General features: G+C 31.7%; 3 protein-coding genes across 4 annotated transcripts in view; 1 reads left to right on the forward strand and 2 right to left on the reverse strand.

Annotated features, from left to right (window-relative positions):
- LOC139500052 (uncharacterized) overlaps positions 1-23359 on the reverse strand; it is a 91826-nt gene that overhangs the window by 25258 nt on the left and 43209 nt on the right. The window lies entirely within an intron of this gene.
- LOC139500796 (uncharacterized) lies at positions 229-5287 on the reverse strand. The gene is made up of 2 exons (XM_071289657.1): positions 5181-5287; positions 229-1795 (listed from the first exon to the last, which is right to left on the reverse strand). Exons 1-2 carry the CDS (start codon positions 5191-5193, stop codon positions 525-527), a joined length of 1284 nt encoding a protein of 427 aa, XP_071145758.1. The 5' UTR covers positions 5194-5287; the 3' UTR covers positions 229-524.
- On the forward strand, positions 6880-12905 carry LOC139501180 (uncharacterized). 2 transcript variants are annotated; one of them, XM_071290171.1, is made up of 3 exons: positions 6880-6977; positions 9354-9552; positions 11730-12905. In XM_071290171.1, exons 2-3 carry the CDS (start codon positions 9369-9371, stop codon positions 12437-12439), a joined length of 894 nt encoding a protein of 297 aa, XP_071146272.1. In that variant the 5' UTR covers positions 6880-6977; positions 9354-9368; the 3' UTR covers positions 12440-12905. The 2 variants fall into 2 exon arrangements, with proteins under 2 accessions (XP_071146272.1, XP_071146273.1); XM_071290172.1 differs by having other exon boundaries at positions 9357-9552.

Raw genomic sequence — 23359 nt, forward strand, 5'->3', positions numbered from 1 at the left:
ACATTAATTTCAAGCTTGAAACATCTCTGATTTGAACTATGATTTTATTATTTGACGCAGCATAGGTGTCTTATATTGGATGATTGTGATCAAAGGACTTTTGCCTACTATAGTTCAGTTTCCAAAATATAGATTCACGGCAAGATTTAAGTACACAAATGGCTCAGATTATATACTTTTAATGGACAGTTTTAATAAAATATATATATATAATAACTATGAATTCTACAAATTGATTAATATATATTAACAAACAACCATCCACGAAGTTCTTCAAATTATTTCCAATAAAAAAGGAAAAGAATCAATTTCAAAATTATCATTCCTAATTTACACAAAGTCTCTTAAAATCTGTAAATCGTATACCGTTTATCATATGTGAAGTATCAAATAATGTCCAGAAATGTTTGTTTTAGGAAAATAGATAAAACTCCCTCCACCGAAGTTTAATGTTCATTTTCCTATTCGACCGAAAAAACACAAGAAAATCCCGGTCGTAGACATAGGAAATAGACAATACATAATCAAGATGCTGCAAATGTGAGAAACCATTCGGTATGATCAGGAAAAGTCCCCCGTCTTTGCGGATGTTGTCCAGCAGCGCTCAACACATTTGTTATTTTATTATTCACACATAGATTTTTAAGAGTTCCTTTTCTCCAAACAAATATTGTATCGTGAATCACAAAATTTCGTACGGTTTTAATTGAAACCGACTGGTTACTTTTAAATCTTTCAAATATTACTGGAGCAACATCTTCGTCTTTCTGACCATTCCTCAGATTCATCTTTTGTCCTTTTTTCGAAATCAAAAAGTCTGAAAGTGCAAAACATGTTGGGTTCTGCGTACCTGCGTTCATGGCCTCCTTCATTACCTCCAAACCTTTCTCGTGGCAGGATATAAAGATCATATGGTATAAACGAGTATTATATATGTTTCTCATTTCAAATGACAGAGCAAATGCTTCGGTACCGCAATGTTCTTTTAATATATCCTTATACAAGGCCATTCCATTATCTAGCCTGTCGGATGTGTATGGTAACAACCGTGATTCTATATCGGCTTTAGCCATTCCGAAAAGCTTTTGCACCCCTTCTTCATCAACATTAAAAAATCTGTTGACGAACTGACTCATATAATTGATGTATATTTCTTTTCGCAAACCTACGAATTTTGAGACATGACTCATTGGTATATGTTTGTAGCCAAATGGATCAATGAATGCTACAAGGCGATCACTTGCAAATATATGTGGTGGATCAACATTTTCGAATTTTTCGTGCGAAACACGACAACTAATAGATATACTATCATCAGCACTGAATATTTCTACACAGTCTGTGGATCTTTTTTTGCGGATAAATTTAATGGCATATAAATCAAAAATTATGCCAACATTTTTAACGAGCTTGTTAAAGTTCGAAATATTTCCTTCTACAAGATAAACTCGGATGCTGTAGTTAGTCATGCGATAATCTGCGACTCCGTCATTTGGACCCACCTCAATTGACGCACGTGCATTAAATCTGTTAATTAATTTCCCCTTAGTGATAAAGTGCTCGATTGATACTCTTATGGCAATGAGAGGAGAACCATATTTTGCAATATCCTCATCCCATGCATTAGAATACACACCAGCACCAGCAAATCCGTCATAGATTATTGTATTTAATTGACAACTTTGGGTCTTTCCAACAAACGCTTGCAGATGTCGCATCCACATAAACCGTTTGGCATATCCATGCGGAGTGTCATTTTCAAAGAAATCAACAGCGAGATCAGGAACATTTATATCTGAAAGTAAATAAAGCGTAATGTAATAAAGATCAAACCAGAGACTTTGTTTAGTCACAACGGTGAGATACCTAGCTCGAAAAACAAATTCAATCATGCATGTTGAATAGGAACAAAAAATAGAACATTATGAAAATGAAAATCTCATCGTTGAATACGTTTAAACGGCTGTCACTATGACATAAATTGTTCCACTAGGCGAAGCTTGATACAACAGAGGAGGAACAAGCATAAACAGTTGAAGCAAGGGGATACAGTATTAAACATAAGAAAGGTTGCTAGTACTGAATGAATGTGTTGTAAGAATGTTACTATTTAAATTTTACTTTTACTTATGTGGTCAAATCTTCAAAATCTAATTTTATGATTAGATTCCGCATATCAAAGGGCCCAAAGAATTTTTAATAGTTTTGAACCCTTTGGAACTCTGAGTTTGATAACGGGTCCATTAATCTAAAAGAGGTCGAAACATTATTATTTGGGGCAAGTATGGACACTACATTCAAACTTGATAAAGGTCTGAATTTGGATAATGGTAAGATAATTGACACTTTACAAATTTCTGATACAGAATGAATAGGATATCAACAACACAAACATATCGATGCTAAAAAAAAAAGATTTTTTTTAGAAAACATTTATTTGAAGGTTAAATCAAATTCTATAAAAAAAACTTTTAGTATGACATTAATGAAATTCGAAACGGATAAATTCTAGGTTGTAAATAATCATTTCAGCCATAGAACGTTTTTTCGTCTTCCTTAATGAAACAATTAAAGGATGGGGATTTATATGACTAATGATTGTGATATAAAAATCGTTCTATTTATATTATTGGGAAATAGTGATACTCTATTTATAGACTGATTAATGTACATTGTTTCAATCTTACGGAAACATTGAAAGGATGAATTGTATGACTAATAGACATTTTCGAGAAGTCGTCAACACATAGAATAAGAATAAGAATAAGAATACTTTATTAATCCAATCATGGACCCTTGCGGGTTTTCAATTTCATACAATGATTACAATGATTTGTGTTATAACAATGAAATAATAAAATGAAATACATGACAATAGAACATTGAACAGTTATTGCATGCACATGGAAGAGAAAGTAATATGGGAGACAGGTTCTTCCCTCGACGGGATTCGAACCCATGCTACTGAGATATTATGACACCAAATCGCCTGCACTGTTACCGGTGCGCTAGACCACACGACCCCCTGGAATTCATATTTATAAAGCCTGTGTATTTTGTACACATTGAGATGACCCCTTCTCGAAAATGTTACCTGCTGGCAAATATATAGTTAACATCATTGGTTTGAAAATGACTTATAATCGATAGTTTGCTTTTTATAATGATTGCAAAAACGTATAATATTATTATGTCAAGAGTACTTTTTTATAAAGATTTTTGAAAATACCTTATGGAAACAGAAAGTAGAAGTACATTAGGTTACAATACACAGGCACTCGTCTCAGATTCCCCCCTATATACCTTTATATAACACAAGGTACTTAACTCGCGATTTTGAAAAATGTTATGCGGTGACGAAATTCCATTAAAAATGCCGTGTCTCCTCTGTCAACCCACTAAAACTTGTTATGCCGTAAATCTAAATTGATTGATCTTCACAATGGTGTATAACACGCCTACTGTTGTTGTCGGAATCATCCGTAGCAATCCTACCCAAGTATGCCAATCGTAATTATTTCGTCAACCTACACACAATTGACAATACAAGTCTCGCAGTAAACATGGTAAATGATTAATTATAAAAATTGTTTCAGAAAAAACTGTAAGTTTTCGTATGAATAGAACTTATCATACAGTTAGTAAAATTGTATAATATACTGTGAAAAAATCTAACAAGTGTTGTCTGTGGGATGTCTAATAAGTTACAAATTTTCTCATGACGTCAATGTCATGCAGACTTTCTCTTGACTTTACGTATGAAATGAAACAAGATCAGATAACTCCGAGAATCATTTAGACTTTCCCATAGAATTGACCAATCGGAAACAGAGATATACAAGGAGACGTGACGCGTTTTTTGCCAATTCTTCAGCGGTTTGCAAAATTATTACGATTGACATACTTTGATAGGATTGCTACGGATGATTCCGACAACAAATGTAGGCATGTTATACACCATTGTAAAAACAAATCAATTTAATTAGATTTACGATATAACAAGTTTTAGTGGGGTTGACAGCCTATAAAGCGGCATATAACGGATCTTCGTCACCACCTGACATTTTTTTCTAAAATGCAAGTTAAGTACCTTGTGTTATATAAAGGTATATACGGAAAAAAAAATTCTGAGACGAGTGCCTGTGTTACATTAGGGTCAATTACTTACAGTACATATTACAGTACATATTACATAAAGTACCTTGTCTGTTTGAACATGTTGAATCTTTATACTTTAAAAGTGCATTAATAAAAACGAAATTGATGTAAAAATATGCATTTTTATTATTATTTTATACTGCTTATATTTGAAAAAATAGAAAAAAATAGTTTGCTAGCAGTTGTTGTTTACTCATCCATAATCCATTCTTAATATTGAAACAGCAAATGTTCAGTCAATTTATTCCAACATGAAACAATAATACAGACACTCTCGAATACAATATAACAAATTGTTCTTATTTTAACACATACATGCAATTAGATGACTGATCTAACACAAAATAAACAAATTCAAAACCACAAGTTGTAAAAGTAAACTATCATAAGTCAAAGTACGGTTTTCATAATGGAGCCTTGTGTTACACCAAACAGAAAGATATGAATGGATACCACCATTCAAACAGAAATCCAACGATATAATCTAATAAAAAAACGAAAAATTATAAACACTTATGAACAACATCACACAAACGACAACCACTGAACATCAAATTCCTGACTTGGGACAGGTGCAAACAAATACAACGGGTTTAAACGTTTTAATCGCCCTTACTATTTCTTAAACCTGAAAAAATATTCATCTGGGCACAGATTAATAGTACCGTAGAGTCGAACCATGCACACATTGGCCATGCACAAATACTACATTTAACGACAAAGGTTTCTGACATAAAATGAATTAATGAGCATGGTCAAAGAACCTATTATTTTGGCAGTTTTTTCTACGATTATAAACAAACGATAAAGATTTGTCAATTAACAGTTTTATATTATCCCAATGTAATTTTAACAGGACATAGAAAAGTAGACACATACTCGATGACCATAATACCATCAATCGTCTATCCGAAACGGTTGCATAATAAAAAAAAAAAAAAAGTGTTTCTATACTTAATGAATATGTGTGAAGAAAAATAAGATATATCTTCATGTATCATGTTTATATATAAGTAACTCACCTCTTTCAGCCATGGCGCGTCATATATCTCCCATGCACATTAGCGAACAGTTTAAAGATGTGTTGTGATATGACGAATTATTTTGACAGATGTCTATTTATGATTATGATACTAATTGTAAAATACTGCTATACTATTTTTATATTAACGGTAAAATTATTTCTATTTATATTCATGATAATGATTGTGAAATACTGTAGTTATGCTATTTTTAGGTCAACGGTTAACATGGTTAACTATGATAACATTATCTCTATTTATAAGTACGATAATGTTATGGTATTTTTAGAACAACGGCTAATCATTGAAAGTATAACTATAATACACTTTTGACATTTCTAAAAAGCTATGGACTGCTTCGCTCTATCCTAATTTAAGGTTACGTAATATGTGTGCATGTAGCTGTTGATTTAGTATTAGAAATGTGGTATTTTTAGATATTGATTGATATGAAATGGAGTACATGTTATAAGTAAGAGTGTGGGTTATACACCCATGGTTTTAAAATTTTTAAATAACTTGTTCGAATTAAAACAATTACAAATAGGCACGACTCTAGAGGTGTGCTTAGATTGTCAGAAGTAATATAGCCCATACAAATACATTAGACATGAATCAAATACAGGATATAAACTATGAACAAGTGAAGAGTTAATTCATTCTCAAAAGATATTAAAAAAAGAACTAAGCGATAGCTTTGAAAAATTAAAATTAACTAATGAAACCAGTAAAATGTTCTTGTACAGTAAAATAAAAACATGAAATAGACAAATACATTTCTAAAAATAGTTTTGAAAATAGAAAATTAGTATGCGCTTCATACAAAATGTACTTCGGTCAACGCTTTTACACCCCAATGAAGTTACAAAAAGAAGCATTTAATTATTAAATAAATTGTTGTAAAGCTGAAACTTTTTTGTTTAAATGTAATCATATTCTAAAAATATAGTTTTGAGATAAAACAAAATAAATAAATCTCTTTCAAAATTTCTAATTTTTAACTTTATAAATATATAGATTTACAAATTAAAGTGCACATATGGTCAGTCTTGGTCGATGTGGTGAACTTATTTTGTTGTACAAGTCAGCATGAGGTATCAAAACTAGTGAAATTTTGTTACGTTTCAATATTTTGGATAAAAGGAGGACATGCTGGCATCCAAAATTTTTGCAAACAAAAATTTGTTGTTATTGTATTGCAATAAAGCTGTCCATTGTATTATACCTTGAATCCTGAAATTAAAAATATGGCTGATTTACTATGTTGGTATATAGATTTTAAATTAAAGTGCACGTATGGTCAGTTTTGGTCGATGTAGTCAAATAATTTTGCTGTACAAGTCAGCATGACATGCATGAGGTATCAAAACTACTGAACTTTTGGTAGGTATCAATATTTTGAATAAAAGGAGGACATGCTGGCACCCTAAATTTATGCGAACAAAAATTTGTTGTTATTGTATTGCAATATTGCTGTCTATTGTATTATACATTGAATCCTGACATAAAAAAATATGGCTGATTTACTATGTGGGTATATATAGATTTACAAATTAAAGTGCACATATGATCAGTTTTGGTCGATGCGGTCAAATATTGTGTTGTACAAATCAGCATGAGGTATCAAATTAAAGATATTTATATAAATAGTGCCGAAGATCTATTTATAGACGATTTTATCATTCAACGAAATAAATGTGTTGAAGTTTGATAAAGACACTTCCTGGTTGATATCTCTTTTTCCGTCCACAGAAAAGATTTGTGATTAAGGGATTACATAGGTGAAAATCAATTAAGGTAATTAAGAATATACATGTTACTATACGACTCTTTAAAAGTCGGCAAAAGTACAAATTTTGTAAGAATTTATCAATGCTTACTATAGGATTTGTTTTAAATCCTCGACTTGTTCTACGTGAATAATTAATAGTTATTCCCCACTGACACACCTAGGTCCGAGTGGGATAACTATTTTACATCCCAGCTGTTTTAGATTAGACGAAAAACTATTTACAATTAATAAAATCTAGTTTAGAACGCCACACAACCATTATAATATACTTTATATACTACTATATGATGCATACTCTTTATGCGCATGTTTGCGCCTGTCCCTCTGGCCTTTCTTATATTGTATTATTTTATTTTAGTTTCTTGTGTACAATTTGGAAATTAGTATGGCGTTCATTATCACTGAACTAGTATATATTTGTTTAAGGGCCAGCTGGAGGACGCCTCCGGGTGCGGGAATTTCTCGCTACATTGAAGACCTGTTGGTGACCTTCTGCTGTTGTGTTTTTTTCTATGGTCGGGTTGTTGTCTCTTTGGCACATTCCCCATTTCTATTCTCAATTTTATCTTTATGACCCCCGAACAGGATGAATAGATATCAAACAATGTCAACTCGCCCCACTTGCCAATCGACCCATACTTTATCGTCACTTTATAAAAAAAATCGCCCCACTCTTGTTTACCGACTCGCCCCACTTTTGAAAAGTGTAAAATCAAATTGAACACTCAGTCTGACAATTATTAATGAAAAAGGTTTAAACCCCACTTATAAAAAGATCTTGCTTCCTTTAAGTATGTTTAATTACTGTTAGTTCGTATCCAGTCGTCCTGGTGTAGTGGTATGTGTTGTGACTTGATATGCTAAAGGTCTTGAGTTCAATTCCCAGCATATGCACTGGATTTTTTCTACGTAAATTTTGATAGATAGTTTTTTCCGTATAATTAATTATTAAGTTTTATAGTGAATTTTACATTCCCGCCAAAATGTTACAGAACAAAGGAAAGCATGCATAACAAAGAAACTCAAACTGGGGTGATCTGGTAGGGGTGATTCGGCTCAGATCACCCCTGTTAGAACAAAGGAGCTGGGATGTAATATTTATTGAAACACTGTCGCATTATCAGTTGTGTGTATCTTGTTCCTGATTTTGTATACTATTAGTTCTGCACATTGTCAAGCGTTCTGGAATGAAAGAATCTGCTACTTTGCAGTAAACGGAAAGGCAGAAGATACCAAAGGGATATTCCAACTCATGAGTCAAAAACAAACTAACAAATGAATGCCATTGTAAAACAAAAACCAATCAAACCCACACAATAAAACACAACATATCAACTCTACTAGAATGGACATCAACGCCACCTTGTTCACCTCCCCCGAAAGAAAAATAAATAAATAAACAAAACAACCTTTGTATAATCAGTGAAAACCTTTTATATGCGTATTTACATTGTCTTGGAAAATCTGACAGTGAACATAATTATTATAACCTTTTTATACAACTTTTTAAAGGAGCATCATTATCTGCCAGAAAAAAAACCCCACATATCAGTGAAATTGTTTCCTTCTATTTCGATATTTTTCGGAATGATGCAAATAAGTAAAAGCATTAAATTGTTTGTAAATTATTACCTTTACTGTTTATTTTTGATAATATTCATTTGACGTGCATGGCTCGGTACTTATACATCCCGTTATTGTGTTATTGTGCTATGGTAAATTGTGGTATTCTTGTCTTTAGGTTTTGCTTAATTTATGTACTTTAATTTGTCTATATGCCTTTTTGTTTTTCTTTGTTACATGACTTGGCTCTGTACTTATTCATCCCGTCATTGTATTATTATGCTACTGTTAATGTTTGTATTCTTGTCTTTCCTTTTAGCTAATGTGCTTTGTCTATAGGCCTTTTTGTTTTTCTTGGTTGACATGTTTGTATGTTTTATAGTGATTTAGATAATAACAACGTTAACTGCTGTACCCCTATTATTTTCACCTATAATGTCTGTGTGTTTTGTTCACACATCGTTGTCTAGACAATGGAATTTGATCACTGTCATAAAAGTAAGAGGTTTAGCAAGCTTCTACATAAGAAAATGCCTGTACCAAATTATTAATATGACAGTTGCTATCCATTTATTTAATGTGTTCGAGCTTTTGATTTTGCAATTTGCTTAGGAAATTTCTGTTTATAATTTTCCTTGGACTTCGGTATTTTTGTTAATTTACTTTGCACGAGATTTTCTTTCCCTACCTAAATATTGCTATAAAGTTTTCCGGTACTTCTCCTCTTTTATATCATCTTTTTTTATTTTTTTGTCACTACAGTTGAACGCAGAGCATATGATTTTTGTGTTACAAAACTGTACTTTTTCGTATTTTAGCAGTGGTTAAATTTCATGTCAAAATATCCAAGAATGGAAGGCACATATCAGAAAATGCTGTCGTTGGTCAGTAAGTTTGGGGATGAGAATTATACAGATGCTCTTGAGTTGCATGTTTCGAGTCCAAATCAGACCAAGGAATTTTACAAGAAAAATAAAGAAGTGAAGGATTTCCTTCAGCAGATTGATCAAATTCAAGGTAAGATATAGTATAAAGAGTTAATCTACACTACGGGTGCCACATGTAGAGCAGAATCTGTTTACCTTTCGGGAGCACTAAGACCACCCCTAGTTTTTAGTTGTATTCGTATGGCTTAGTCTTTATTTTTCAATGTTTTGTTTTGTGTACCTTTGTCTTTTTCTTTTTTAGCCATAGCGTTGTCAGTTTATTTTCGAGTTATAAGTTTGAATGTCCCTTCAATATATTTCGCCCCTCTCTTATAAATAGTCTATGGAAATTAATCAAACTACGATGCAGAAACTAATTGCGCGTATGGAAGCAGGTTAAACTACTTAAGGTAGATTAATTGTATACCGCCATGTATGATTGTAAAATACCAGTTCACAATTGGTCTAGTTTTGTGTCTAAATTTGCAAATTTTAAGACAGCTTGGCAAATAATGTGAAAGACTGGTTTTTATTATTAAAGAAAAAGTAAGACTATTTTGAATTATTGGTACTGTTTAAACATATTACAAATATTTGGTGTTGTTTGAATCATTTTTAAAAACTTATTCATTAACGGGATAACTTTTATAGTAAAAACTATATAAAAGAATATTAAAGGCAATTTTTGTTTCTTTCTTGTAGTAAGAAAACACGATTGGTGGCATCATTTTTAATTTTTTTTTTCTAACAGCAAGCTATAAAACCTTTGATTTGTGTGTAATGTCCCTCGCATAGAGTTTTTTGCTCACGAATGATGTTTTTTTGTTTTTAATAATTTATCATGCAAAACTGGGCCATATTGCACGCATTGTAGCTTGAAAAATAACACGCTGACCCATTTGTTTTTAGTTTTTAAATTTGAAAAAAAAACATAGCTAAATATGCGTTTTCGAAAAGTTTAGAAAAAAAATGATCTGATGAAATTTTTTCAATTTGTCCACCTAAACATGTTAATTTGTTTGAAATAATGTGAACGGTTGATATTTAAGGATTTGTCTTGAAGATTTAAATAGTCGTGTTTAAACTTAAACAGTATTTTTTTCAATAAATGCATTGCAACAATTTCAATTTTTTGGGTGAAATGGAATTTTCGTTGGCCACTCTATCAGTAAGAAATGCATGTTTCCTAACTCGTTCGCCATGTCAATGTCAGAATTGGTGCGTTAGATTTCAGTGAACGTAATTTGTAAATTATTGAGAAATTATTATGTCAGAGAGTTTGTTTACATAATCAAACTGAATTTCCTTACCTAATCATGTCTTTGATAAACAGATTGATATAAAAAGAAGATGTGGTATGATTGTCAATGAGACAACTATCCAACAACGACCAAAATGACACAGACATTAACAACTTTAGGTCACCGTACGGCCTTCAACAATGAGCAAAGCCCATACCGCATAGCGAGCTATAAAAGGCCCCGATAAGACAATGTAAAACAATTCAAACGAGAAAACTAACGGCCTTATTTATGTAAAAAATGAACGAAAAACAAATATGTGAGTTTATAGTAGGCTTTATGTCAGCTCTAGTTATTGCATTTACTCATAATTTTTTGTTCTTCAAATACACACTGTGATATAATAGAAAATGTGGTACACACAAATTCATTTCTTTTTATGTCTGTGAGAAAACTTGTATGGAGATTTTTTAAATTTCAAACGGTCAAATGTTATATCTGAGTTTGTGATTTTTAACGTTTATAAACAATACATGTTTCAACGAATTTTTCATGAGTTAAACAATATTCTTTTTTCACAAGATTTGAAAATGACCGAGGTTGCCAAATTTTAGATTTTCCAATAACTTTAAATCGTGTATTTACATTCGTGCTACAATTATAGCATGACCTATCAACATGCCTTTGCAATATGTTTCTACTACGCATTTTAACCATCATAGGTATTTCTATAGAGAACAAGTGCACAAGAATACAATAAAATATGTCTGCTAGTGTTTACGATCCTTTTTTAATGGTATCCCAAGCTTATCACATTTGATATACCCGAAACAAAAATTCAACTTTGAATTTCAATAATATTTGGCAGATGATATGTTGTACTTTGTATCTTGTTCTCCTTGTAATTTGTATATGGGTTTATGACCGATCTGAAAATTAAAGCTTAGTTCAATTAATATTAAGAATAATTAATAATTACAAATTTCTACATGCTTTGCAAGTATCATATATTCTCTTTACATTACAGAAACATTTGAGCTTGTCAATTTCTATCATTATCCTTTTGGAGTACCACAGGATTACCCAAACGCTACAGAAATCAGAGATATTCTGCGGATAAGTTTTTACATGCAACATGTTTTAGAAGCTGAAAATGCTTGTGGTAAAGTATGTTTACTGCTGCATAAATGTTTTGAGTCTATAGGTGTAAGTCATAGGGTTGCCTACGGTGTATTCGAATGCGCAGGGCTTAAGAATGCTCATGTTTGGTTGTATGTTGGAGATCATTTGGTGGATAACACATACGTTAGTTTGACATCAATTGAAGATTTTGTGACAGTGAAAATGGCAATGAAATATATGGAAATCGATCCAGATACAGTTACGGATCTTTTCCTTGGCGACGAAGACACTCGAAAAGTAGGCATCACTGACCACACCACCAGAGCTTTTAAATGGGAATTACAAAATTCAGATAAAAGTCTTGCAATAATGAAAAATAAAATTCAGCTTAAACACTATTTTAGTGTCATGAAAGAATTTATGGCTAACAGTTATAAAGTAACAATTGATATATCTCCAATAGTTTTTGAAACATGTTGGAACTGCAATGACAAGTCCGATAAATTATTGAAGTGTGGAAAATGTAAAGTCGCCTTGTATTGTTGTAAAGAATGTCAGAAACTAGATTGGAAAAGCATACATAAAGTAATTTGTTTACCACCGAATACATTTTAGACATTATTTGAAAAATGGATCTACTCAAAACAATTTTTTTATGTCATTATTACATCATATATCCTCTGCGGCTACAGCTTACATTGCATACCACTTAAAGATGGAGATTCTTTGTGATAAACTTGTTTTTCTTTTCTATGAGAAATACAACCTTATAAATGCTTATAATAGACGTACATGATATATTACATGCATAATGAATATGTTATAATGTTTTGCCTATGTGTGCTGGACCTGCACCAATAACATATACATTGTATTCATTCACGCTTTAATAGAGTATTACACATATAGTTAATAAACGTATAAGATGAACTATTTTTTTTTGTATTTTAACCTGTTCGAACATTTGTCTAAATCTGGTTTAATAAGTCAGTTATAATGCTTGTATCACAAAGGTTTATTAAATATGTGTCGATATTGGTGGTTTTATTTTGTACAAAAAATAGTAAGATTTTTCGTTGTAGTTGTTAAATAGTTGTACGCATAAATATTGTAAATGTTTACATGAATAAAATCATTTCAAATGACAGATTTGTTTTTTGACTTGTCTCTTAAAATCATACATATTTTATTTACAATTTTAAAAGATAACATCACCTTTTTTATTTTGAGATGTGAGTCCGGTTTCAACCATATCCTGGATGTTATTATTAATGTTATAATATTTTAGTTTTCATAGTCTTTTTGTAGTCCCAATATTTTGCTTGTTTTTTATGTTGGTGATTCGTTTATTCATGATATAATAAGGACATGGAAGAAATTTTTTATTGTTATAATTAACTAAAAGGCACACAACAAAGAACAACATTTAATGAAAGCCTATACTAAATTCTTGTAAACTTTCAACGGTCCTGGCATGAAAAATGTAAAATGTTGTATGGTCATTACAGAACATCTTCTGACTAACAATAAAACCAAGGCCTACAAAGAGGCGTCCGTTTTGCTGTGTGGTCTGTACAAATACGTACCCTCGTCCTGTCAGATAGGGAAAGTTACATCCCGTGTACGGTGTTTATATAGAAAATGCCACGATTTACATGTTTACTAAGAACAAAACGGAAATAATAAAATTCATGATATTAGTTGTCTGTTAATCTTTATCATTGTCTTTTCAACAATAAATGTCTTCTGGTGTATATATTTGGTGTGTATCTGAAGTTTTGATTTTCCAGCCTGGCCTGCTATGATTTCAAATAAACCTCTTACATTTGATGTTGATAAAGCCAACTGTATGAAATAATACCATGCAGATAGTTTTCTGTATGAAAAGTGATGAGAATCGTTGATCTTTTTGATGAGGGAATTATGGGAACAATATTTTAAAAAATTTGCTTTGAAAGAATAAAATGTTTACATCAATATGTGTTCTCGTCAATAACTGCACTTTGAATGTTGATAATATAATAAGTTTAAGATGATATTGATTAATAATTGCAACTAAAACTTTAAACTAAATATATCGGTTGTGTATTTTTTTTTCATGAACCTCTCTGGACTAAATATTTGTAAATGTGTATTTCGGTGACGTATACATCCATTAAAACTTATAGGCTGTCATATGGATACTATTTGCAGACCCGTGTAAACTGGTGTTTTGAATACTTGCTATATTTACGGAATTGACTAGTTTCATAGCATTGTCAATTTAGTCCAGGTTTTTTAAAAAGATATTGACAGGTTTTCAAATCAACGGTAGGACATTATGTACTGAGTCATGTAAGAACAACTAAAATAAGTCAAACTACAGGACTTATACATGTTATAAATCGCTGCAATTTTGGAAGAACTAAATGTTTTTCGATTATTTTGTTAAGTATAGAAACATACAACTGTTTCGATACATTTTTCCACAAATTGCACCGACTGTTAGCTTAATTTTACTTGTTTAAGTTTATCTTTCTTGGCCGAGTAAAATAATGTTGTACCACAGATTAGACAACCTGTCAAAATAGTTATACATAGAGTCGTAGGTAATATGAAAACTTGACTCGGCATACCATCTAAGGGTCAATCACAGATGATGACATCATCGTCTGTGCGAGGCATGACGTATATGGTATCACCGATATATTAATGGCAAAACGTCCAGATACTGAACGGGCAGCCGCGTCATTAAAATGAATGTTCTGTAGAAAAAGCATGTTTGTGTTGTTCTTCTTGTTCCAATAATAACTATAAGAAGAAATGCCACGCATTGACACCATTCACTACAAACTGCTCAGAGTCTGATTTGACCAGTTTTTGTGCTCGACCAGTAAAATCGAGCACACATTTTACTCGACTAGTCTCGACATTGTCTCGACTGTACATAACTGTACTTAGTGTACTCGACTAGGTCTCTACTTTACTTAATTAGTCTGATTCAGTACTTGATGATCTTGGTGTAGTCTGAAATGGTCTTGACCAAGGCTCGACCTATCTGGACCTGTCTCGACTAGTCTCGACCTTTCTCGACCAGTCTTGACCTTCAAATTTAGTTTTGACTGATGTAAATCAGCCCATCTAACTAAATGAAATATTCATCTTACAAAATTCAAGCTTATTTGGTAGTTTGATTTATCATGTTTATTGCTGTGAAATGAAAGAATTTAATTTTACAAAAGGTAAAAATAAAAATTGTTATATAAATTCAGATAGGCATCTTTAATTTTTTTTATAACTTTTTCAAATCAACTTGGATTTTCATCAAGCTATGCAGCTATCTTAGATATTTTTTGTTGTTGTATTGCTGTAAATACACTGTGTCTAAACCACACCGGCAAAATTTATTCGGACTCGATGGTATCTAACATCGGGCACAATGACGGAACATCAATAGACAGAAGAAAGATAGATTTCTCCTTATTTTCTTATTATTTTATGATATCAAAGAATATATATATATATATACAACTATTTTCTATTGTGATATGCAATATTTTCTATAACCGTTCTATATTAACGGAGAAATAAGTAAAAATGCATGTCAAAATGACGAATTGAGTGAACCTTGCCTCGAAATTGTTTAATTTCTCGTTAAATTGTTCACATTGTACGAAAAGAAAGGTACGGGAAGATAGATACTGACACGTAGATTGCAAATTAAGTTATTATGAGCATCTCAATACTTGTATTTCTGTGTATGGAACGAAAGAAAAGGGTCATGTCAAATCAAAATAAACCGGTTTCGTCAATGTTGTTTACTTCACAATCACCCGGTTTCGTCTAAATATATCACCCGGTTTTTTTGTTTTTTTTAAACAAACAAATTTATAAAAAGCAACGTTGACACAGATCTGAACATTGTTTTTTCGAGAATTTTAATATATATTTATTGTAAAGTAAACTTGTCGTGTTTAAACAATCTATTTTAAACAGGCAAGTTTGGACATAGGTAATAATGGTTATACACATTTTCTAATGAAATGTGTATCCCTTATTTCACTTAATTTCAAACTAATTTTAAATTGTCAAAGAGGGAAATTTTGTACCATTATTGGCAATAAACAGCTGCGCCATAATACGCCCGTCTTGTGAGTGAAGTTGTATGCAATAATCAGAAATAGTTTCTGAGATAGGGCGCACCATGTGAAAACCTCTATTCTTTTTTACAAAAAACTCAATAACTCTAAAATAAAAGTTTGAATCATCACCAAAAAGTATAGAGATCTGAATATTAATATTAATAAGAAGTGAGTAAAATTTAAACAATAATCAAAAATAGGTTTTGAGATACATAGCAATAAGTGACCCCCTTTTTTGTTTACCAAAAACAATCAATCACTCTAAACCAAAATTTTAAACATCCCCAAAAACACCGAAGTTTAAAAGATTTATATAACTAAGAAGTATGTAAAGTTTGATGCAGTTATAATACTTCGTTTTTGAGATAAGGCGCGACATGTTAAAAAAACCCACATTCCTGTTTCACTTACATTTCCTGTAACTCAAACAGATTTAATTTGATTTTCACTAAAAGGTTTACAGATCGTTCGACCATTATAAGAAAAAAACTATGTTAAATTCTAAGAAATAAGATAAGCTGTCCTCATGTTACGGTGCGACATGTTTATGCTGGACAGACGGATAGACGAATAGATAGACGGACGGACGGACCAAATGACTGATAGATGGAGGAACGGATGGATGAAAGGACAGACGGCAGACAGGTGGGCGGACAGTCGGACAGACGGATGTATACAATAATACGCCCTGTCAAAATTGTGACGGGCGTGTAAAAACGCAAAAAAATTTAAAAAAAAACTCGTAATTAAAAGTCAATAAGTTTTATTAGGATGTCGGCCAAGTCGACTTAATTGTATATTGTGTCTTCCTTATCTTTTTTGCTATATAACTTATCTCCCCAAACACTGTTTTTCTTGTGGCCACTACTTCTTTGCAACCGTAAAAGATTACGACAAATTTATTTTACCAAATTGCTCATTACATCTTCAGGATTCGGAGTTTAGTTTCGACCGAAGCTATCCGGAGACTCCATATGAGAGTTATTCCCCCATATGTATTTGATATAAGTGATTTGCATTTCTAACTGGTAAACCATAAGTGATAGAGATCTAGACCTAGGGTCTTTTGATTTGAGATCCTTGGTCCAAAAAAATTAAAATAAGGTCAAGGTCAAAGGTCAAGGTCATATTCTAAATTTTTATTTTGGCTTATTTTTACTAACTTTCAAAACCGTATAACATATCAACATCCTATTTTCAATAAATTGTTAGTTGCGACATGCCATTACTTATAAATTTTAGTTGAAAGGGTGCGTAAACAATAAATAGGAGTTTTCGCCAATCTTATATTTAGAATTATGAGTAAAGTGATATAACTAATTAACCATACATAATAAAGACCTAGGGTCTTTTGATTTGAGATCCTTGGTTTATGACCTTGAAATCAAGGTCAAGGTCATAGGTAATTTGCACGTTCTAGATTTTGACCTTTGCTTTAAATTCATATTTATACATTATAAAGCCATAGGAACTGACATTTTAGATTGATTTTTAATATTTTGATAATAAATTAGATCTTTACTTGTGGAAAGACCTTCAATTGTTCTTCGAACAATTGGTTTTTAATTATTATTGAATTATGTCGATGACCTGAGACTATTATACTAATTTGTACATAGCAGTATAGTTACAATTAGTGATAAATAAATTATATTTTAATGCATGGTAGTTGTAGTCCTACATTCATTTTCTATGTCGATTATGCATGCATATACATTTGTCTTAATATCAACGTTTATCCTTTAGAAGATTTAATTTTAACGATGATAGAAAAGATTACACGCATAGAATGATTAGATTACTTATAAAGGTGCCCATCCTTTTGTGCGAGAAAATCACATATCAATTGTGTGTTTCGAGTTTTAAGACCGTAAAGTTTAATTTCAAGTTTAAACATGTTCAACATATTTTCCCATAACTCATATAGACAACGCATATTTAGAAAGTTTTAACCTCAATCTCCTGTTAAAAAATTTCGGAATACAAAGTAAAATTAAAATATTTGTGTTCTATAAGAGTAGGAATTCAAGTGTTTGCTTATTATTTATTTGAATCTGAGACTCTTATAAATAATAAGCCGTTGTCCGGTGAAAGAAGTTGTTTTCCAACGACCCACAAAACTCCTTTTCAACGCTGAAGTTAAATAATCAATTATAATGTAATGCGATTATGATTTTTGTATTTGACCAAACCGGGTTATACATGACGAAACCGGTTGGTGAACATTGACGAAACTGGCCAGTTCCATTTTGACATGACCTATTTCTTTCGTTCCATACACAGAGATACAAGTATTGCGATGCTCATAATGACTGGTTTTGCAATCTTCTTGTCAGTATCTATCTTCCCGTACCTTTCTTTTCGTACAATGTGAACAATTTAACGAGAAATTAAACAATTTCGAGGCAAGTTCACTCAATTCGTCATTTTGACATGCATTTTTACTTATTTCTCCGTTAATATAGAACAGTTGTAGAAAAAATTGCATATCACAATATAAAATAGTTGTATGTATATATATTCTTTGATATGAACAAAATAAGAAAATAAGGAGAAATCTATCTTTCTTCTGTCTATTGATGTTCCGTCATTGTGCCCGATGTTAGATACCATCGAGTCCGAACAAATTTTGCCGGTGTGGTTTAGACACAGTGAAATAGTGCGGTGACGGAAGAGAAAAAAGTCAATTATTAAAAGAGTTTAATTTCACTTCATGGTACACGGCTAAAAATTACCACAGTCATAGAAAATTGATTTTACTTGAATTTAAGTTGGTCGTCAAAAAGTCGTATGGTGCAGTTTTTTTTTTATTTTATCTATTAGTCAGCAAGTTTGACTTCAAATATAACTCACTAATGGCATGCAGTTTGGCTTTTTATTTAAAAGCTGCCCTAAAATATCTTTCTTGCTTGTTTTATTCAAACATCAGACATAATGCTCCATGCATTAGGCGAACAAGATAATCCTAAAAGCTTTTTGATGACAAATTATGAAGGTAAAAACTACTGTTAACAGGGACATTTTGTATTTAACCTGATTTCAACATCATGCAATAAGGCGCTGATGAATGGATTTTATCGAATCTACTATAAAGTCATAAAACTGCCATTTCTCTTTTCATGTACACATATTTTTATGAGGTGAGATTGTTTAAAACGACATTTTTAAAACTTTTAAAAATATCTGCTATTCAATTAATAACTTATAAAAATTCCGAATAGTTGTGTCCCGTCCATGATTGGGCTGCATACATAGTTTTCATGTAATATTTTGGACTTGATATTTCTTGTTTTTGCTGATGAGTTATTGTTTCGTTTAATTATTTGGGTGTCCGTAATTCTTTTTAAGGTTGTGTTAATATAATTTTATTCATAGAAGAGAAAAGTTATTCGGTTGTTTATTTAAGAAATAGGGATCCGACAAAATCCCAAAATGATAACAAAACTAGAAAGTCCGTTGAAACTTGGCTTTAACATTTCAAAGAAGCAAACATTCAGTTTAATTCTTTAAAAAATAGTTTTATTTCTTAAATGTGGAAGTGGAAAAATTAATCCTTTTTTCACCACTTACAGTAAATCGAGGTATTTTGACACAGTTGATTGGTGTGATGATAAAATTTCCCGAAACTGCGCGGATGATTGTTACTTAAGTTCATTCATAAATTTACATCTATGGCTCATGCTATTCGGTTAAAAAAATGTTTATAAATAAAGTGGATTCAAATGATGATCAAGTCTCATAACATAGTGGTATTTACAGTTTGCACTACAATTTGAAATGCAGCACCTTGTCAAAGACCTCAAGAAAACCATTTCGCTTAGTTCTTTGATTTCAAATTCAGATATATTGAAGATTTCCTGTGTCTCTTTTACCCACACACCAGTCAGTCAGTACTAACATTTCCCAGTTAGCTTGTGATAAGGGATACTACAAAAACTAGAATTTTTGCTTCATATCTTGACCTTTTTTTTAATTTTGAGACAGATTGACGTAAATGACAAATTAAAACAAATTTACAAAACTCTACATAGACCATCAAAGATCAACACGAAACATACTGAAAACTTGGGGTTATCTCGTGTGCCCCTGGAAGGTTTAGCAGATTCTGTTTCAATTGAGACACCTGAGTGTCAGAGTGGAAATTTGGTGACATGAAGTTAATTATGAAGAACTGGCGACTGAAATATACACAAAATAAGTTTTCATATCCCTGTATCACGAAAAATGTAATCTTTAAGCTCAGTCGTGACCCAGCTCACTAGCAACATATTTGTGCGGTTTAAGATTTTTAGATATTAAGTATCGAATCAGATTTGAAAATTATCAAATAATTTGTGTTCCATTCCTGTTTGTAACATATGATACTTTTGATTCGCATGACACGGGTTACATTTTGTTGACACAATCGAACTCATCTCTTTTTGAAGTTTTGAAATTCCCCTAGCTTTTGTTTAAAAACATAAACATCGGTGAAATACTGTTGCCTCTAATGTTTCTTTGAGACATACAGATAAAAGCAGCCGGCTCAAGTCAAATAATCGAAGTAACGACTATCTAGGATTGTGCTATGTGTACTATTGTTTGTCTTTGAGTGTTTTCCTTTATTTGGCCATGGCGTTGTCAGTTTATTTTCTACTTATAACTTTTATCTTTCGTCTCTCTTTCATATGCTTGCATTTGCTGTAAAAAAAAACTACAACGGAATTTCTTTCTCTAAAACAGAACATTTACATAAAGGCTGTTTAATGTTAATTTGTCATACAGCCACTATAAACCTTTACTTGGACAGAAGTCAAACTGTATTCTGAATTACATGAACATTCACAAAAGAATTTGTTTTACCATCCGCAGAGCGATATATAAAAACTGTGATATAAATGCTAACCCTAGTTCAGATATCAAATCAATTATACAGACCAGTCTGAAGGGCATAACGACGACGACAATTGGAAACATTCCGCAGATTATAGTAATGTGATTATAGCTAGTGTATTCTGTCGATCAAAGATGGGTTTTGTTCAGATATATTTTAAGTTGCAAGCAGCAGATTCTTTCAATACAGGGTACTTTCGACGTTTGTCCTAGCGGTGCACTGATGTTTCAGTGTTTTAAGTCCCCCATTTATAGATTGATATTGCTAAAGTGTATTTTCCAATGACGAAATGCTTTGATATTGATTTCCAATTATGCTTGATAAAAATTCGCACATTTGAACACCACTATATTGCAATGCACATCACGTTTCATGTCCAAAGTCTAACATTTATATCCACAATATTATTATAGAATTGGTGGCATAATAATTTTGTCGTGTTCTTTAAACACTATGGACCAATACTGACATTCGAGATTTGATCATCATAATAACGTTCCCACATTACAAAAGTCATTTGAGGTATGCATTACTGATTAATGTTACGTATATTTAGTGATATGTTAAACTATTCTGCATATAATTTCTTTTATCTTGCGTCACTTAGCTTGGGGTTGAATAACCGAAACTTTCTCTATTTTCAAACGAATAAATTTCTGTCATTAAACATATCTTTTTTAAAGTTGTTAGTTTGTCTTAAAATGATTTATATTCCTATTAGGGACTTATCATTTTTTACCTGGGAGAGGGGGCTGGTCATTTTGAAATCAAACATACAAAATTTCTTGATCCCCTCTATAACATGTCACTATTTTTATTTGACCCCCTCTATTTAACATGCCAAGATTTTAACATGCAACACAGGTTCTTTCACGAAAATGTTGAAAGTGAAAAAACATATTTGAGAGAAATTGTCTTGAAATAAGGCTCTTCATGCGGCCTCTTCCATGAAAATCAGTAGGTAGTACAAGCCAGTGCATTGAGTAGTTATTTCTGATTATTATTTTTCTAATTTCCTACATTGTGCTATTGAAGAAACTTGATCCTAAGTAACTCTAAAAAAAATACTTACAGTAACAAAACATTATTTACTAACAGGAATTTTGTATATGTCCCTCTCTTGAACACCGCGTAAGCTTAAGTTTTACGTAAGGCCTTATTGAAACGTCAATTGAGTCGCTAAAATTTTATATGGATAAGTTATGGGGGGTCTAATTAAAAAAGGGGGGTTCTGATCCCGGATCCCACTTACCATTTTATCAGATTCCCGTATCCCGCTTACACTAGGTACGTAAGCAATTCCATTTTTTGTAATTTCCTGCGTCCCGCTAGACTTCATTTCCCGTTTTCACGGCAAAATAATTTGACTTTCACGTGTGACTCTTACAAAAAAGGCAATCCAGTGTCACGCTTAGACCCCAATGAGACCCATTTTATGCTATCAGCTTGAACAATTCAGTTACTCATTTATTGTCACATTTCATTCATTAATGTGTGATAGTAATATCAAAATTTTGATTAATTAGCCTAAAAAGTACAAATTTTGCGGGAGTGAGAGGAATAAATTGACCCAAAGGGATCTTGTAATGAAAACAAAAAGATACATTAGTTGTGTTCATCATCTAATAATCATCTTGTGTATCAATATTCAACTGTTTGTATGCAGATTATATGAATATTTAATCATTTATTGGATAATTTATTGCTTTACACTATATTCTTTCATGATTTGGTATGCTTTGTATTTTTGGACAAAATTTTGCACAAATAACTGTAGAAATCGCTTTAATTTATACTTAATTCTCTTGAACAATTAAGCTTATTAAAACAAAACTTGGCAGTACTGCTTGTTTTAATTTAGTGATCATAGTGAGTGAAATACATCTATAACGACTGAATTATTTGGATTATGAAACACATATGCAGCTTCCTGTAATATTACCAAAATCTTGTGATGTTTTACTGATAATTAATTGTATATGAATGGTGCTAAAAATGTTTTTCGATTTGACTGTTGTAATGTTCTTCTTGACATGTTATCTCTTGAAGTATGTGAAATACTTATTTCCATGTGTAAAAAATATTGATCCTCCCACTTTGAATTTATTAAAAAAACTGAACCCCCTTTTATCAGATAGAGACAAAAACCTGAACCCCCCCCTGTATTGTGACCAACCCCCTCCCAGATAAGTCCCTTAATGCAAATGTATTTCATAGAAATCTGCATGACATTGTAAAAACTCAATTATAAGTTTTGAATTATTTTTTGTTGTCCGTTTTCCATGTACCGAATTCAACCTATATGGCTTAAACTTAACTTCCACTTTCATTGATGTATATTAAGTGGTTATATTAATAAATACATATGTGTTAATAATTTTTGATAAATTTTGTTAAGTTTTGACGGACGTTGTTCTCATTACTTGAAAAAATATACAGCATTTAAAAATGAAAACTACCCCCCTTTTTGTAAAGTCGCTGACGTGTCTTATAAAATCTCATTTAATGATGGGTTTCCACATTTTTGAGGTAAAATTTAAT

The sequence above is a fragment of the Mytilus edulis genome, chromosome 13 (assembly GCF_963676685.1).
Source record: "Mytilus edulis chromosome 13, xbMytEdul2.2, whole genome shotgun sequence".
In the NCBI taxonomy this organism is placed as follows: Eukaryota; Metazoa; Mollusca; class Bivalvia; order Mytilida; family Mytilidae; genus Mytilus; species Mytilus edulis.